The 19870-nt window shown below is 39.2% G+C and overlaps 1 protein-coding gene across 1 annotated transcript in view; it reads right to left on the bottom strand.

The window, feature by feature from the left end:
* The window catches only part of CDK12 (cyclin dependent kinase 12), a 60759-nt gene that overhangs the window by 9095 nt on the left and 31794 nt on the right, over window positions 1-19870 (bottom strand). The window contains 7 exon segments of the mRNA XM_037494847.2: window positions 3488-3940; window positions 6673-6884; window positions 9898-10029; window positions 10497-10613; window positions 12173-12250; window positions 17986-18087; window positions 18437-18493. Coding sequence (XP_037350744.1) covers window positions 3488-3940; window positions 6673-6884; window positions 9898-10029; window positions 10497-10613; window positions 12173-12250; window positions 17986-18087; window positions 18437-18493 — 1151 coding nt within the window.

The following is a 19870-nucleotide window of genomic DNA, read 5'->3' as shown; positions in this document are numbered from 1 at the left end:
AATGATCATGTTTCAAATAATTGTCCTGATTTTTGTCTGAGATTTCCTTCCTTAAAGAACTGTTCTAAAATGTAGTCTGTTGGCAATTTCCCACCCCTTTTCGCTGTTGGATCAAAACATTAATGAAAATAAAGTGGAAAGAAGGAAGATGAGAAGAAACAATATACATGCTGTGGTCACATTTCTAGAACATAATCTTGCTGTACAACAGGAGACCTTCCATGGACTTAGCTAACACATTTTACAGAACGTTTGATGATATAAGGTTAACACCTGAAACAGAACTTAAAGAATATACAGGAGAGATGAAAAAGTAAAAACCTTTCATTACCATCATGCAGAAATATACACTTGGTTCTCCAAACTTCAGTCCTCTCCCCATAGTCACATCCTGAAGAAAGTGGTATTAACCACCATACTGTCATTCAACTTCCTATTTACAGTAATTAACTGTAGACTAAAGCAATCTTGTGTTATAATTTTCTACTTTCCCCCCAACTTCCTGTATTTTTCCATGCTCAGAAAGAAAATCACTAAAGCAGTGTCATGCAGAATGGGCTGTTGACAAACATGTTTTTCTCAGAGATAGTGACAAGAAGTTGGTATTTATAAATATATTGAACTAATATACTATACTGTCTTTCCAAAGATCTTGTCTTTCTTGAACCACTCCTCAGATCTTTTTTCTCACACTACTAGTCAACTTTGCCTAAGCATGGCAATCACTGTTTGATAATGAACACCTGCTAAGGTAGGAGAGTAGAAATGTAAAATGGCATGAGTTTGAGGACATATAAAACCAAGTGCAGTCATAACAGTGCCTTTAGAAAGCTGGGAGTCATTCTGTTGAAGAAAAGGTTTAATGTTCTGTGATATCTTCAAAATGATTGATCTTTCTGTTCCCTATGGAAGCATATTTTTAAATGTCCATAGAGTTAATTTTTATTATCTAAGCGAGGGGCATAAAGTCATTACTCAGACAAGCTAAAAATAGTTTTTCAATTATAATCAGATATTTTGATAGTATATTTACTACAGTTATATTTCTGCAAAGACAATGAGTAAAATATACATTCCCCATAGCGTGCAGATGAAAGCATTACAAATTGTTGATTTGTGCTGTGCAAGGATGAGATCTGGTACTATATTTAACACAAAAGTAGGGTGACCAACAGACCAAGTTTGGCCAGGACTGAGGAGGTTCCCAACTTGGAAAATTTTACTTTTAAAACTGAAAGTATAGTACAGAGATGAGTTGGTCACCCTATACATATATAATTGACTAATACTAATTGGTTGACTGATTAGGTGATAAAGAAAAATGAATTTAAGGGGAAAAAATTAGCCGTGGAAAACTGACAACTTTGAGAATAGCCTGAAAAAAAAAAAAAAAAGACAGCTGACTGGACTACAAAGATCTATAGATTTCAGAGCATTTTGCTATTTACAATATGTATTTAAGAACATCACAGTTACCAGTTATTTCTTAAAATACTTTTGGAATATACATGAAATGGAACACCAGGTTGTTTATTTTTTAATAGTAAGCACAAACAACTTTAATTGCAAAAGTGGGCAGAACTAATATTTTCTAGCTATACTACTTGTCATTTAAAAATTACCTTTTATGTAAACAGCCTAGTTGTATTTCAACAGAACTAATCTTTGAGCTCAAATTCTTTCACACGAATGAGGATAAAAACAATTTCAAGGTAGAAAAAGCAGATAGACTGGAAAAAACTACTAAAGTTAATGAAACTTCTTAAAGGAATTTAAAAATGGTCACAAAAAAAATCATACTGTTATAAGATTTAAAGTGTTAACAATACTACCTATACTAATGGGGGAGGCGGTTAATGAAATGTACAAATACCTTAAAAACATTATGTGATTCATTAGATTTCAACCATATCCTTACCCAAAAAGTATAGAGTACTAAACAGTATACAAAGTGATAGATTGTCACCTTCTCTGGCTTAAAGTCTGCCCTCTGGTGGAAGTAAAAATGAACAGTAAAATGGCTGAGAGTCAGCTGGGGAGAAATAAGAACAGGGAGACACAGGAAACACTAACTGGATAACCCAGGGTAACTATAATAATTAGGAATAACATTTTTACTCTCTGAAAAGTAAATCCAACAATTTCTAGCCATAGGCCAGATCTTAACTTTAGTTCAATTTTACCATTTGACAGCTCAATAATTAGTGAATTTCTTTCGATTACTGTTATTTGATTTGAACCATTTCTTTCGGGTATTTTGATTACAGCTGAATTTTGTTTGGGGGGATAAGGGAGGACAAAAAACAGGGTAGAGAGATGAGATAAAGAAGCCTACACTAATTCTAGATTAGTGTTCTGTTATTCTTTGTCTTGGAGTCTCTTTAAAAATAACTGCTATCAGTATGAGAGTAGCAAACTGAATTGAACAGAAACAAGTTCTAGTTCTGCTTCTACCAATAATATGCTTCCAGCAGTGAGACCATAGACAGGCTTATTTAAACTCCCTGGACTATAATTTTCCTATCTGTAAAGTAAGAGGGTTAATTTTATTTATGTTATCTCCCAGTCTTAAAAAGATTTACATATGAAAAATAGCTTATATATTTGACCCTCTACCAGTGGAAATAAGGTACATACTTTCTGCACCATCCCATATGAAATGTACATGCAGGTCCCTAAAGTTGAAGATTAGTATACCTCATCAGCCCTTGTGCCTCTTCTCATTCCCCAATTCATAGGGTCTTCATGCACAGCGAAAATTTCCAAGGTGGTGAAAAACTCAGTTAAGTAAAGACTTTGCAAATAGACTGTGAATCAGAATTGATTAGAAAATTTAAACTTCTTTGCCTTCTAACAAAAATATGCCTTGGTCATGTCAATTTCTTTTTTATATAATGCTTACTTCCTAATTTGGGGTCCATTCAATTTTCCTCTTTCAGGTACAAAGATTTAAAGAAATCATTTTTACATGGAAAGGAAATGTATGATGTTAATTATCTACTTAGAAATATACCCAAGTTATGCTCCAGGAGATTACAATCATATTTTATTAGAGTTTTCTTGACTGCATCTTCCAGGTAAGACTCTAGTATCTAGCATCCAATATACTAGAATACAATCTGATGATGGTTTGTTTAGAAGCCAGATTTTCAAGTGTAGTACTAGCTGGCCACCACACACACAGTGGTTCAAAATACATCACTAGCTACAGTTGTGGCTTCCTTTGGTTTAGAATAAAGGGGAATTACTTACCTACCTCCTAGGAAAAGGAAAAACAATCAGTATATAAAAGGTGCTTTAAGAAGCACTGAGAATTAAATAAGAGAAGCTGGGCAAGAAATACATAACTTGGTGCTATGTTCTCCTGTAGACTAGGTTACAGAAAACTGATACTGAGGCCATTGATGTAAAAAAGAAAATGTTAAAGAGATTTTTAAGAGGATCAAAAGCACCTGAGCTCAATGAGATTCATGACCGGTCTGTTTACCTGCTGCCTCCTCCTGTGGCATTGTGGGAGTTCTTCGGGACCCCTGTGGCCCACTGTTCTTGTCACTGTTGTTTTCCTCCAGGCTGCCTGCTGGCTCCTGGGTTTTCATCAGTTGACTCAAGAGAACTGCCAACATATTCTGCATGTCAGCTGGTGTGCTTGAAGTTTCAGGGGTTGTCTGTTCTGCTGAAGGATGAACCAGTGGGGCAGGGGGTGCCTCCTTCAAAGACTCTTCTGGAGCCACAGGCTCTGAGTCCTGCTGCTGGGAAGTCACTTCCGATAGGGCACTGATGGATTGGTTCAGGGCCTCCAGCTGCTGCTGCATTTCTGGGTTGGAGTGGATGTTAAGCAGCTGTGCCATCTGAGGGATGCTCAGGTCGGTTTGGCTCTGCAGCAGGTTCAGTAACACTGCCAATTCACTTTGATTCAACTGCTGTGTGATGTCACCGAGGCCTGTGGAGAGACAGAGAGCCAATATAAGAGGTTGAGGTAAGGCAAGGACCTTTGCTTTCTTTAACTGGCAACAGCAACCTATAACAATATGAATTATATTTCATTTTGAGGGCCTCCCTGGTGGTGCAAGGGGTTAAGCACCGCACTATGAAGCAATCCCCAGCCTCTGCAGCACAAGTTCAATCCCCAGCCAGCCAGAGAAAAACCCACACGGCAAAGCAGATCTCTCCTGCCTTGCCCGCTGCTCCCCTCAGCAGTGTATTTCAGTCAGTCTGCCTGTTCTGTTCCCCACTCTGTCTCTGGTGAATCCTCTCACCCCTGCGTCTCTGGTCTGTACCCCAGCTCTTGTTTGCATAAATAAACAAATCTTTAAAAAAAATTTCATTTTGAATGTCTCATTTTTCATGCCTCAAATTATCATGACATAGTTTGTTATATTTTCATTTAAAAATGCATGGACTGAGGGCCTCCCCGGTGGCGCAGCGGTTGAGCGCTGGGTTGCGAAGCTGCCTGCAGCCTCTGCAGCCGGTTCAATCCCCGGCTGCTCCCCAGCCACCAGAGGAGGGTCCCACAAGGCGCGCAGACCTCTCCTGCCGCCCGCTGCTCCCCTCAGCAGTGTCCTTCGGTCCTTCTGCCTGCTCTGCTCCCCGCTCTGGCTCTGGTGAATTCTCTCACCCTCCCGCGCTTCTGACTGTACCCAGTGCATGTATAAACCAAACAAACAAACAAATAATAAATAAATAAATAAGACATGCCTCTAGAAAATTAAAAAAAAAAAAAAATGCATGGACTGAAAAAAACATATCTATATTGTGAATAAAAGGGATTTAATTTTGTCTATATCCTCCAAGGTCTGTGATTTTCAACCCATACCCTTACTATGTATCAGAATTACTGGGAAAGATTTTAAAATTCAAATGTCTCAGGTCCCAACCCTACAGATCTGGCAATTGTCCAGGGTTGTTTTTTTTTTTTTTTTTTTTAAGATTTATGCATACAAGAACTGGGGTGTAGGTCAGAGGTGCAGGGGGTGAGAGGATTCACCAAAGCGAGTGAGGAACAGAACAGGCAGATCCACTGAAATACACTGCTGAGGGAAACAGTGGGTGAGACAGGTGAGGTCTGCTGTGCCATGTTAGTTAGCTCCCTGGCCTGGGATCTAATTCATGCTGCAATGGCTGCATTTAGCTTGACAACACTGTGACTTAACCCCTGCGCCAGCAGGGAGGACCCTGTTCAGGTTTATTTTTTAAAGTTTCCTGGTCGGTTCTAATGTGCAGCCAACATTGCGCATCACTGTTATAAGTGGAGAAGGAAGGGAAAGACAGCCAAGGAAATCTGCAGTTCAGAAAAGTTGGTGCTATCGTGAACTATTTTGCCATAATAGTTTGTTATATAGTTTTGGATATATTTAATCAAATTATAGTGTATGGAACTAACTCATTTTGTGTGATTAACATGAATAGATGAATAGATTCTCAGGTTTTTTTGTTTTTAAGATTTATTTATTTATTTTTAAATATTTATTTATTTATTTATTTATTTAAGCACTGGGTACAGTCAGAAGTGTGGGAGGGTGAGAGAATTCACCAGGGCCAAAGCGGGGAGCAGAGCAGGCAGAAGGACCGAAGTACACTGCTGAGGGGAGCAGCGGGCGGCAGGAGAGGTCTGCGCGCCATGTGGGACCCTCCTCCGGTGGACGGGGAGCAGCCAGGGATCGAACCGGCGCTGCCGAGGCTGCGGGCAGCTTCGCAACCCAGCGCTCAACCGCTGCGCCACCGGGGAGGCCCCATGTTTTTAAGATTTATTTTATTTATGCATAGAAGAACTGGGTTTTAGGCCAAAGGTGCGGGGGGTTGAAGGGGTAAGCAGATTCACCAGAGACAGAGTGGGGGGGAGCAGAACAGGTGGATCTACTGAAATATACAGATAAGGGGAGCACCAGGTGAGAAAGGAGGTCTGCTGTGTCCTACATGGGTTAGCAACCTGGCTGGGGATTAAACTCAGGCCACAGCGGTGATAGTGTGATAGCAGCGAGGCTTAACCCCTATGTCACCAGGGAGGTCCCCAGATTCCCAGAAGGTGTTTATCAAATCTACCATAAACAGGCCTCCAAGTTACGTGATAAGAAGCATGGGCGGGGCCTCCCTGGTGGCACAGGGGTTAAGCAAGGGGTTACGACTCAGTGCTATGAAGCTATCCCCAGCCACTGCAATATGAGGTCAATCCCCAGCCAGGGAGTTACCCACACAGATAGGAGAGCAGCAGACCTCTCCTATCTTGCCCACTGTTTCTCTCAGTCAATCCACTTGTTCTGCTCCCCACTCTGTCTCTGGGGAATCCTCTCACCCCTCTCACCGCTGGCCTATACCCCAGCTCTTGTATGCATAAATAAATCTTAAAAAAGAAAAAAATTAAAAAAAAAATGGGCAAACTAACCTTAAATTAAATTGACTTACTTAATTCATTGATTTATGCCATATTTCTAGTTGATACAGTGTTTTTTATTTCCGGTGAGGAAAATAATCTATTGTAGACTTTCTAGACCACAAGTACACCTGTTGTTTTTTCTCCTTTCCCCACAGTTAGGATATCAACTTGTTTACTATTACTTCACTGGATGTAAACTAAGTCATACACACACAAACACACATATATCCTTGCCCCTAACCTTCAAAACCTGTCAAAGAATGTGCTTAATGAAAGGACAAGGTCTCCTTCCCAACACTGACCTATTGCATCCCCAGCCCCAGGCTCCACTTTGCCAGGAGCAGGCTGAGGTGGTGCTGGGCTGCTGTTCTTCACAGGCTCAGCACCTGTCCCTGAGGTAGTTTCTTTTCGAGAGGTTTTAGATGGAGGTGGTTCCTCTACCACAACACCGCTTTGTCGTTGGCGTCGCCGTTTCTTACTCCATAATTCATGGCAGTCTTGCCAATGGGGGAGGCTGGAAAAAGACAAAGCAAATGAAAAATGTATATGGGAATGCAGGAGTGAGTGCCTGGAAGAATAAGAGATTAAAATAAAATAGAAAGGTAAAGAGCAATGAGAAATGGAAAGGATAAGGAAAACAAAAATAACCAGGAAAGTTAGTAAATATAGTAGCAGTGTCAATGGAATTATGGCATAGGGTAGACTGAGGAAATAAACGTCCAAAAGCTCAAATGATTTCTACAGTGAAAAGTGAGGAGCTTGTCAACATTAGAAACATACCTGCTCTATAAACACTTATATTCCAGTCAAATAGTTAAGTTTAATAAGGTTCTTACTTGGCATAACAAGAATAAAGGAGAACTTCATTAGTTGTGTTTCAACTGAGAATGGACAAGACAGAAATGACTGGCTTTTTAATATCTACAAAGAGTCTGGGCAAGGTGTTGATTTAAATCTTAAAAGCACACAGTGTATCATGATAAAACCACCTTTGTGTAAATCAAATTTGTTATTTGGTCTGTGAGGACTTTAAAATTGGTTCTTTCTTCTACTTGCCCACTAAATTTCCATGCCTAGATATTTTCATTTATGATATAGCTTAATGTTTTCAATATATTTCAACATGTCCCCATCCTCAAGAATATGAACAGTCCAAGGAGGTCAAATCTTACTACAATGGGGGGGTGGGAATTGTATGGGGACTATAACCAAGATGAAAATGCATACATTGTACAAAAATGAAAAATGATGTAAAAAATATATAAAATTAAAAAAAAAATCTTACTACAATGAAGATTACCACAGCCAAAATCTGTCTGTAACAAGAGTTTCCAAATTTCAGTAAAAAGCTTAGATGTTGCAAGTAACATTCAATGTATCAAAATTCTAGTACAGTAAATGAATCTGGACATTTCTTTGAAACAATGAGATCTGTAGTTACTACCAACTCATGTACTAACATTCTACCCATTTCTTTTACATATACAGTCTTTCTAAGAAAGACTTAGTAAGAAGGGAATGCCCCAAAACATGAAAGCTATGATGCTGTCAGCAATATATTCAATGGTGGGGCCTCCCCTGGTGGCGCAGCGGTTGAGCGCTGGGTTACAAAGTTGCCCTCAGCCTCTGCTGCGCTGGTACGATCCCCAGCTGCCGGTGAGGGTCCCACATGGCGTGAAAGACCTCTCCTGTCACACCCGCTGCTCCCTTCAGCAGTGTATTTCAGTCAGTCTGCCTGTTCTGTTCCCCACTATGGCTCTGGTGAATTCTCTCACCCTGCCGCACTTCTGACTATACCCAGTGCTTGAATAAATAAAATAAATAAATCTTAAAAAAAAAATGTATTCAATGGTAAGTCTTTTTATCTGCCAGAATCTGAGACGTGAGTGTAGAACTGCTGAGTATTCTTAAAGAACACAGGAAATTCATTAAGATTCTGAAGAAAGGGGCCTTCCTGGTGGTGCAAGAGGTTAAGAGTCAGCACTAAGAAGCTATCCACAACTGCTGCAGAATGAATTTGATCCCCGACCAGGGAGGTGACCCACATGGCGCAGTGGATCTCTCCTGTCTCACCCGCTGCTCCCCTCAGCAGTGTATTTCAGTACATCTGCCTGTTCTGCTCCCCACTCTGTCTCTGGTGAATCATCTCACCCCCCGCACCTCTGGCCTATGCCCCAGTTCTTGTATACATAAATAAATCTTTTTTTTAATATAGTTATCTTTTTTTTTTAAAGATTTTTATTTATGTATACAAGAACTGGGGTACAGGTCAGATGTGTGAGAGGGTGAGAGGATTCACCAGAGACAGAACAGGGAACAGAACAGGCATACTAACAAAATACACTGCTGAGGGGAGCAGCGGGCGAGACAGGAGAAGTCTGCTGCGCCATCTAGGTTTCTCCCTGACAGGCGGGGATCTAACCCACACTGCAAAGGCTACAGACAGCTTCACAGTGCGGCGCTCAACAACCTGCACCACCAGGGTGGCCCATAAATAAATAAATCCTTAAAAAAAAAATCCTGATGGGCCTCCCCGGTGGCGCAGCGGTGGAGCGCTGGGTTGCGAGGCTGCCCGCGGCCTCTGCGGCGCCGGTTCAATCCCAGCCTGCTCCCCGGCCACCGGAGGAGCGTCCCACATGGCGCACGGACCTCTCCTGCCGCCCGCTGCTCCCCTCAGCAGTGTGCTTCGGTCCCTCTGCCTGCTCTGCTCCCCGCTCTGGCTCTGGTGAATTCTCTCACCCTCCGCGCTTCTGACTGTACCCAGTGCTTGTGTAAATAAATAAAAATATAAATCTTTAAAAAAAAAAAAAATCCTGATGAAAGAGAGACAACACAGTCTAAGACCACTTTCTACAAAATCTAGGAACTATGACTTGAGTGATGCAAACTATTTAAAACTAGGACTGTCCTTGCAAGTGTGATATATACATGGTCATCACAGACAGAGGGGATTCAAGCAGATGGACTGGTTAAGAGCAAAAGCTAGAAGGAAGATTTTCAAGGGCAACATGGCAGGAATTCAGGCACAAAAGAAAATAGCCCAGGGGCTTCCCTGACGGCATAGGGGTTAAGCCTCAGCACTATCACCACTGTGACCTGAGTTCGATCCCCGGCCAGGGAGCTAACCCACATATGGCACAAAAGACCTCCTGTCTCACCCACTGCTCCCCTTATCAGTATATTTCAATAAATCCACCTTTTCTGCTCCCCACTCTGTCTCTGGTGAATCCTCTCACCCCTGATACCTTGGCCTACATCCCAGTTCTATGCATAAATAAACAAATCTTAAAAAAGGAAAGAAAAAGAAAATAGCCCAAGTCAAATTAAGAGATATGTATCTTAATCTATTCCATGTTTAAAAAGAAAACAAAGCATCAAAACAAACCTCTTTTCAACCACATTAACTCTAGTACATCTCTCCATTTGGGACTTGGGTTATTTGTAACTCTTTTACAAAACTTACTGAGTTTCTCATCTCCTGATGCCTAGAGGGAAGTTTAGGATCACCACACAGCCACTATACTTACTCTGGAGGAGCCATTTTGCTGAGTTCAACATCTTTCAGGAAGTCACTCTGAAGGGTTTGTTCAGCTGTGCAACGTTTGCTAGGATCCAGTGTTAGCATATGGTCTAGCAAATCAAGTGCTGCTGAAGGAATGCTGTGAAGAGAAAGAGGAAGAATAACTTCACAACTACTTCATAGTGCTTAAACCTGTAAGCCAGTGTCAAATGTCTCTGAAGTTCCAACACCACATAAAACTGTAGAAAGGCAAGAGGAAGCTCACTAGCACAAGCATATTTGCTTCTATACAAGACTTAAGAAATGCTATAATACATATAAAACGTGAAGCCAGCAGTTTCATTCTTGGAAAGACTAAAAAAACAACTAGTGTTTTATAAATATTTATTGTTCAAAATAAAATGGTGATGTATGATCTAAAGTTTTCATAAAACCAAATTACAAAAGGGTTAAGATAAAATTCACATACTATTCAAAAATAAAATGCTTTCTTACAGTGATTAACCATAATAAATTAGGACAACGCTAGCTCCATAAGCCAGGAAAAAGTGAAGTCTGAATACCAGTCAAACACAGAAACTAGATGTACACTTTTGCGAAACTCACAAAGAGAATTCTTCTCGTAGACGCCTTCTATATTGCTTCTTCGGTTTCATGGTATTGAAGTATGGTAGCTTGATAACATCAGGCCAGACAGCTGGACAAGGGCTACCACAGAGTCGACTAAAATCAAAGCAAAAACAAGGAAACAAGTAAGTCAGCATCATGAATTCTGGAGATTCCAGAAGCAGAAATTACCACCTTCTGAGGCCTAGAGAATCCTGGCTTTTTAATTAGAAGGCATATAGAAAGGTAAAACATGACCTCACTGGTTAAGAATAGGACAGAAAAATTACAATATAGTGAAAATATTGGCATAATAGTCCAAAATAATTCACATATTTGGTTTTGTAAAAAATGTTTTACTCCTCCACATAGTTTTTCACTACTAGTTTTGTTCTGGTCTCCTCCACATAGTTTTGTTTCACTACAAGTTTTGTTTAGTTTTGAGTTGGTCCAAAATGTCCCTATATAGGGAAAACTGGCAGAAAAGAGTCAAGACTGGAAATCTTAATGAACAATTGAGTTTACTTAATAACAAAGGAGGTACCATAAACACCACCTTAAAAAAAGTCTGTGTTACCCTGCTGTACTCTTCCCTAAAATCTCACTGAGGAAAATAACCCAAATTCCATCCTAATCCCTGGCCTTCATCAAATCCTACTATAGGTTCTATCTTATAAAACTGATTATATACCATATGACTAACCTCTGTGCTTTCTAAAGGCAGGACCTGTCTTATTTAACTCTAAATCCTAAAGTTTAACAGAAAGGAGTTTGTTACAGAACAGGTTCAATAAATGTTTGCTAAATAAATGTGATCTTAATCTAACATAAGAATGACAACAGCTATCCTGAAAATGGTGTGCTTAGAAAAAAAAGTATACAAAGATAAAAAAGTAGGTGGATTACAATTACACATATAATCCATGAGAAAATTGGGCCTCCTTGGTGGCACAAGTGATTAAGTCTCAGCACTATAAAGCTGTTGGCAGCCACTGCAACGAGTTCAATCACTAGCCAGGGAGCTAACCCACATGGCGCAGCAGACCTCTCCTGTCTCACCTACTGCTCCCCTCAGCAATGTATTTCAGTCAATCCGCCTGTTCTGCTCCCCACTCTGTCTCTGGTGACTCCTCTCAACCCCTACCCCACACCTCTGGGCCTACACCCCAGTTCTTATATGCATAAATAAATAAATCTTTAAAAAAATTAAAAAAAAAAAAAAAAAAAAAAAGGCCTCCCTGGTGGCGCAGTGGTTGAGCGCTGGGTTGCAAAGCTGCCCGCAGCGTCTGCAGCGCCTGTTCGATCCCCAGCTGCTCCCCAGCCACCGGAGCAGGGTCCCACATGGCACACAGACCTCTCCTGCCGCCCACTGCTCCCCTCAGCAGTGTGCTTCGGTCCTTCTGCCTGCTCTGCTCCCCGCTCTGGCTCTGGTGAATTCTCTCACCCTCCCACACTTCTGACTGTACCCAGTACTTGTGTAAATAAATAAACAAACAAACAAACAAATAAATAAATCATTAACTAACTAAATAAAAATAAACCTGATTAAGTGAAGATAGACTTACTTGGACATAAAGAGCCTAAAATCATTTAGAAGGATGAGTGAAAAGCATTAGAAATCAGACAATGAGATTACCTATCACAAATGGACACCTAGAACACATGCACAGTTGTACCTGATCAGTTCTAGCTGAGCCAGTTCCAGATTGGCTTGAAAAATAGGCTTCTTTGTGAACAGTTCCCCAAGGATGCATCTAAAGAGAGTAAAATTGAGAGGTCAAGAGAAAATCCCCTAGAGCCCATTTAAAGTATTACTCAATAAACTTTTACAACATATAGGGCTGCATCTAATATACCATGTTGTAAACTAGCCCAAAACTGTATTGTCTGAGTTTTGTAAATGGAAATATTTCTTGCAGTAAAAATACAGTATAAAGGCATTTTAAAATTTGATCAAACTAAAAGATAAGTCTACAGACAGAGAAAGGGAGTCAGGAATCCTTTTGTATCGATTCCTTTGTAAACTAAGACTGAAAAAACCCATATTTCCTTTTTACAAAGATGCTCAACAGTTCCGGAAAGCTATTACCTTTTTTTTTTTTTTTTTTTTTCATTCACCTGCTCTGTAGAATGAGCCCTACATGTAGCCCTCTTGGTGCCATATTTGCAAAGAAAAGTTTGTCATCAGCCAGGTTGTTTCAACAGGACTTCTAAAAACATTATCCTTAAAAACCTTTACTATTTTGAAAAGGTCTTTCAAAATTCCATTGGCTAATTTACATAATCTCTAATATTTCTCCACAAATGATTCATCACAAAAGAAAAACTAGTAACAATAGTTATTTAGTGGGAAGGAAGACAACACCTTAACCAAGTGACCAAAATTAGTATACCTAATAAGAGGTAAACCAAGTTCCTAAGTACAAATGTGACATCTTGAAAATAAAACGTATGGGGGATTCCAGCCTAAAATTCATAACCTGAATCTATATAGTAACTGGTCTGTATTCTTCAAAAATGTAAATGTCATAAAAGATGAAGGCTATGGAATGGTTATACATTAAAAAAATGACAACTAAATGTAATGATACTAGACTGAATCCTCTTGATGGAGGTATTCGGGTACGGTACTATTTCCAAGAGATTATTAGGGAACTGACAAAATATGGAAATACAGGCTAAATACTCCATTAAATACTGTATATCAGTACTGAACTTCCTGAATTTGACTACTGTATTATGATGATATAGGAGAATGTCTTTGTTTTTAGGAAATGTATATTCAATATGAAGAGAAAAAGGAGCAAAATACATGCAACTACTTGGAATAATTCTGAAAAAGATATGGAGTGTGTGTATATGTATTTTATCCAATGTATATCTTATATGTTGCATCACACACACATGAACATAGAGGCCCACACTATTCTATTGCACTTTGTAGACAGGCTTTTTTCAAAAATAGAAACTGAAGGTTTCTGGCAACTCTGCATGACAGCATGAGTTCCTGTCATGTTTGTGTCACATTAAATTAAGGCATATACAATGCTTTTATAGAAATAATGTTATTGTAACTTAATAGACTAAAGTATAGTCTATTTGTGTGACTATCTTTATTGTAATATTCACTTTAGGGCCTCCCTGGTGGCGCAGGGGTTAGGGATAGCGCTATCAGGCTGTCGCCAGCCACTGCATCACAAGTTCAATAGGGACCTCTTTTGTCTCACCCACTGCTCTCCTCAGCAGTGTATTTCAATACATCTGCCTGTTCTGCTCCCCACTCTCCCTGGTGAATCCTCTCGCCCCCCACCCCACACATCTGGCTTATACCCCAGTTCTTGTATTCATAAATAAAAATAAATATTAAAAAAATTTCACTTTATTGAGATAGTCTGGAACTGAACCTGCAATACCTCTGAAGTGTGCCTATATAGGCAAAAGTAGTAAGAGGTTAAAAATTACTCAATCTAACATGAATAAATCTGACAAAAATTATGCTCAGGAAAAGATTAGAGGGAAAATAAGATCATGCATTGTGTGATTCCACTTACATAAAGTTCTAGAAATGGAAATCAATCTATATGGCATGATGTGGCCAGGAGAGTAAGATTAAAAAGGAACATATAAAACCATTTGTACATAATCATTATGTTGGTTGTGATGATGATTTAACTAGTGTATATGTCAGTGTATATACTTATATTATTAAGGATAAGTATACACTTAACAAATTGTATACTTTAAATATATAGTTTATTATATGCCTTAATTAAAAGGGTAAAAATTTAGTTAATCTACATGAAGGCTATACTGAAGTTCTCTTTATACTATTCTAATAACTTTTCTGTACATTGAAATTATTTTAAAATAAATTTAAAACAAATGGAAAAAAATCACAAATACTCTCTATATATCTCTGTATGCCTGAACTAGTTCATTTTTATTTAAAGTGGGAAAGGAAAAAAACGACAAAGTACATCCTTACTGTCCTTTGCTTTGAAATTACATTTATTTACAAATACACATAAAACCAAAGTTTATACAGTTTTATTCTGAAATTCTCTAGCTTGACTAAACTTGAGAAAGCAAAACAAACCTAGTTTTGTTTTTTTGTTTTTTTTAAAAGACTGATTTATTTATTTATACAAGCACTGGGTACAGTCAGAAGCGCGGAAGGGTGAGAGAATTCACCAGAGCCAGAGCGGGGAGTAGAGCAGGCAGAAGGACCGAAGTACACTGCTGAGGAGAGCAGCGGGCGGCAGGAGAGGTCTGTGCGCCATGTGGGACACTCTTCCAGTGGCCAGGGAGCAGCCAGGGATCGAACCAGCGCTGCAGAGGCTGAGGGCAGCTTTGCAACCCAGTGCTCAACCCCTGCGCCACCAGGGAGGCCCAACAAACCTAGTTTTTAAAGTTATCAGCACCTTTCTATTATTGTTAACCTCAAATACAAATTCTTACTTTCAATATCTTCTCAAATTATATAATTAAAAAGGTAAAACTCTAGTTGTTTTCCACATTAACCAGCTTGTTACAAATGTTAAAATATGATACAAAAGACCAGATGAGTTCTCAGACTTTAGGTATAATTTGTTGTACTATTCTTTACAGTTTCTTCCCTAAATTCAAACTGAACTACTCCATCAATTCTCTGTAACATCCCACAAAAATGTTTTCAGAGAGGGCCTCCCTGGTGGCGCAAGATTAGGTTAAGCACCGTACTATGAAGCAATACACAGCCTCTGCAGCACGAGTTCAATTCCCGGCCGGCCAGGGAGAAACCCACATGGCGCAGCAGACTTCCTCCTGCCTCGCCCGCTGCTCCCCTCAAGCAATGTATTTCAGTCAGCCTGCCTGTTCTATTCCCCATTCTATCTTTGATGAGTCCTCTCACCCCCTGCATCTCTGGCCTGTACCCCAGCTCTTGTATGCATAAATAAATAAATCTTAAAAAAAAATATTTTCAGGGGCCTCCGTGGTGGCGCAGCGGTTGAGCGCTGGGTTGCAAAGCTGCCCGCAGCCTCTGCAGTGCCGGTTCGATCCCTGGCTGCTCCCCGGCCACCAGAGGAGGGTCCCACATGGCGCTCAGACCTCTCCTGCCGCCCGCTGCTCCCCTCAGCAGTGTGCTTCGGTCCTTCTGCCTGCTCTGCTCCCCGCTCTGGCTCTGGTGAATTCTCTCACCCTCCCACGCTTCTGACTATACCCAGTGCTTGTACAAATAAACAAATAAACAAACAAACAAACAAACAAATAAATAAATCTTTAAAAAAAATATTTTCAGAAAGATACCATGAATCACTAAAATAGTATGCTCATATCAAAAATCAAACAAAAATCTCAACTGGATGCATCATGGGCTTTAAAGAAAGTTTTAACTTCCAATTGTGTTTTCTTTTAGTTGCCAGTTTTTGGTGGGGAAGACACCCTTATGGAATCAACACTATGCTACTACACTGAGGATGCAGAATGAAATCCCAATACTAACAGAGCTATAAACTTCCCCACCTGCTACCCCTCCCTGCATCTTAATGGGGTGTTAACTTTAGAGCCTAGTTGTGACAATTTAAATACTAATACTGTTAAAGCAAATAGTCCAGAGAGCAAATACACGCAGCTTGAGTCACTAAAATTTAACTCATTTGAGTTGGGTAGGCTACCTAAAAAATTATGCTCTCTTTCTCTATGACCCTTTTGAATTTTGAAATAAAACCCCATGCAGTACTCCTTTTAAAGACTGACATTAGTGGAGGAGGGAAAGATTGGGGGAAAATGATATGCCCCACTAGAAAGTATATATATCAGAACCATAAAGTATGAAGGTAAGGGACAATATATGTAGCACACAGCATAAGAAAGTTGAATGAACATGGCTCATGTCCGTAACACACAAATTATGGTCCCTAAATATCATTTTCCACTGGAAGGGACTAAGTCTCCTTGAAGAAATGAACAAAATGAACCTGGAAGTAGAAAACAAGGAAGGCTATCAAAGATTACTACTTTTATATCAAAAGGACTTAAAAATTAAGCTGAATAAACACCCACTGGCCAAAAACTGGAAGAGTTCAAACAGGAATAATGATGATAACCACAATGGATTAAAATATCAAACATGTTTAAATCTGTGAGTTTGTAATGAAACCAAAAAAAAAAAAAAAAAAAAAGAAAAACAAATCTCAAATCCCCCTCTTTGGTCTTCGGAAAAACTGTCTCGTCTTGAAAACCCAGTAAATAAAATTAAAGTATTAAATCTCTATCACTAACTTTTCTATATCAACTGTACCAAGGGTTAGCCAAATAGATATTAACTTTTTTCCAGAAAAAATACTATTAGAAATCACCATCACAAAATAATCACAAATTAATGGCTGTGGATGACAGCTGGTAACATTTCAATTAGAGTGTAGCATGTTATGTAAAGTGGCATGTGTCTGTGTGTTTGTGTAACTCTGCCCTGAGAGGGATGAATATTTTATCAGACATTGTTTACAAGTGCCTGTATAAGGTGACAATAAAAGGCAGACTAATTTGTAGTGGATTATTTTTAAATTCTCTAAACTAACATAATCAGTGACTGCCTAGGCAAAGAATCCCACGCCTCTCACTCCCCACTCTAATATATCATTGACCATATAGTTTCTGCCAAGAAGTATTCCCCAAAGACAATCAAAGGGAGGGAGAAAGTTGAAGAAAAACTATTCAAAACAACTTGTAATTTCAGTGGCTGGGAAACATATTTGAATTCACCTAAAATTTATAAGAAATAAAAAGGATAGAGAACCATGCTTAAAATGCATGCTAAGGATGGAATCTACAAAATCCAGACTGTGAGAAACTCTACAGGACAAATGATCCAGTATCTTCTAAGGAAACTGCAAAGTGGGGGGAGGGAATCCTAAGAGACATGAAGGGAGAATCTATTTAAAAAAAAAAAAAGAAATGAGATAATTCCAATCTAAGGACCTTATTTGGATCCCAATTCAATCCAAGTTTAAAAAAAGAGACAAGTGGGCAAATATTTTTTAGGTGTGTTTCTGATACTGAAAATAGACAAGAGGGCCTCCCTCGTGGTACAGGGGTTAAAGTCTCAGTGCTATCAAGCCATCGCCAGCCACTGTGGCATGAGTTCAATCCCAGGCTAGGAAGTTCACTCACATAGTGAGTTCCCCTCAGCAGTGTATTTCAGTACATCCATGTATTCTGCTTCCCATTCTGTCTCTGGTGAATCATCTCACCCCCCGCCCCCCAAACACACACACACACCCCTCTGGCCTAAAACCTAATTCTTGTATGCATAAATAAATAAAAATCTTCAAAATAAAAATAGCCAAGAGAGTTCTATGAAATCTAGCTAAAAAGTTTATTCCCATCTTTAAGGCTTAAGGAGGGAAAAAAATGAATTTTAGGTGGAACACAAATAGTGGCTATAGATTGATAACAGGGTATTAAGTTCAATATGTTAGTTACAAATAAAACAAAAAGAGGGTCTTACCCACAGCTCCACACATCTATGGCAGGTGTGTAACGCTCCTCTCCTAGTAGAAGTTCTGGAGGTCGGTACCATAGAGTAATGACTTTGTTTGTATAAGGGCGACTGAAATGTAAAAAAAAAAAAAAAAAACCCATGTCATATTTACAGTGGCATCTCATGAAAAATAGAATAGCTACCAGTAGGACTGTCAAAATAACTCCAAAGCAACGTAAATTTCAAAAGCAAACTGGAAAAAGGTAGGAAATGAAGAAATAACTTCCAATACAATTTGGGTTGATATCAATTTAAGGTTTGTTCAAAAATTTAAATATAATTTACTGTCTAAAATCTAGGTGGTAACACATTTAGAAAATTAGGGAAGGCTGACAGTTATTACAAGTTGCATAAAGCTAGGATATCCAAGAACAGACACTTCTTTCATTTTCCACATAAATTTTCATGAATGTCTTACCTCTCTTCGGAGTTATAGAGTCGAGCAAGTCCAAAATCTGCTAGTTTGATCTGCCCACTGTAAAACAAAAAATAATTCTTATCATAAGTGACAGTTGCACCCTCCAAATTACACCTAAAAAAAATCAAGCACTAATTTACAAGTTAAAGGAATTTAAAAAAGGAATTTTATCCTCTACTTTCTTCTATTTTTAATATTCATTCTCCCAGATTAAACCTCTTTAACAACTCCGGTTTACAGTCTTAGGGTTTGTAATTTTTTTACTACTGTGTTTTTGGATTTGACTCCTTAACTGTTTATTTCTTGAAAAATAATGGACTGGAGGGCCTCCCTGGTGGCGCAAGGGGTTAAAGACACAACCTATGAGGCTCGCCACAGCCACTGCAGCACTGAGTTCGATCACCGGCCAGGGAGCTACCCAAGTGACGCAGCAGATCTCTCCTGACTCCCCACTGCTCCCCTCAGCAGTGTATTTCAGTCGATCTGCCTGTTCTGTTCCCCACTCTGTCTCTGGTGAATTCTCTCACCCCCCCCACAACTCTGGCCTGTACCCTAGTTCTTGTATGTATAAATAAATCTTTAAAAAAAAAAAAGAAAAAGAAAAGAAACAGAAAAATAATGGGCTAGACCCTGCGAGACTAAATTCTTATTACTGGGGAGAAAAAGGAAGGGGTTGGAAGATTTAAGAGGTCTAACAGCTAAATCCAATTCATAATCCTTACTGATTCTGGTCTGAAAAACAGAAAACAGCTACAAAAGACAAGTTTGACATTATTGAAAAAAAAAAAAAATGAACTGTAATGTTAGAAGCTATATTATGTAGTAATTCTATCAGAGTATTTATGGTCAAATATAACGATGTCTTATTTTATTTATTTATTTTTAAAGATTTATTTATGCATACAAGACCTGGGGTGTAGGCTAGAGGTGCTGTGGGGGCAGTGAGAGGATTCACCAGAGACAGGGTAGGGAGTAGAACAGGCACATATACTGAGATACACTGCTGAGGGGAACAGCAGGCGAGACAAGAGAGGTCTGCTGTACCATGTGGGTTAGCTCCCTGGCCTGGGATCAAACTCCTGCTGCAGTGGCTGCCGATAGCTTCATAGTGCTCAGACTTTAACCCCTTGCGCCACCAGGGAGCCTGTCTTATTTTACTTTAAAACAACCCCAGCAAATAACTCAAGCAGAAAAATAAAAAGAAAACAAAGCAAAACATTAATTGTATTACGTATTAATTATTAATTATATTTTCAAATTTTTCTTTTGGTAACTTGACAATTTTCCTAATAAAGTAAACCACAGTAATTCTGGGGCAATATTGGATTTTTCCCAATGGAGACACATCTTTGAACTGAGCAAGTATTGTTTATGAATGAGTTTCCCTCTACCAACATAATATCTTCACTTTCTATAACATAAAGATATCCAACT

This window comes from Talpa occidentalis, unplaced genomic scaffold, assembly GCF_014898055.3.
Source record: "Talpa occidentalis isolate TD23 unplaced genomic scaffold, MPIMG_talOcc4v2.1 talOcc4.7, whole genome shotgun sequence".
Classification (NCBI taxonomy): Eukaryota; Metazoa; Chordata; class Mammalia; order Eulipotyphla; family Talpidae; genus Talpa; species Talpa occidentalis.
The sequence above is the reverse complement of the archived record's forward strand: the minus strand, read 5'-3'. Positions and strand labels throughout refer to the sequence as shown.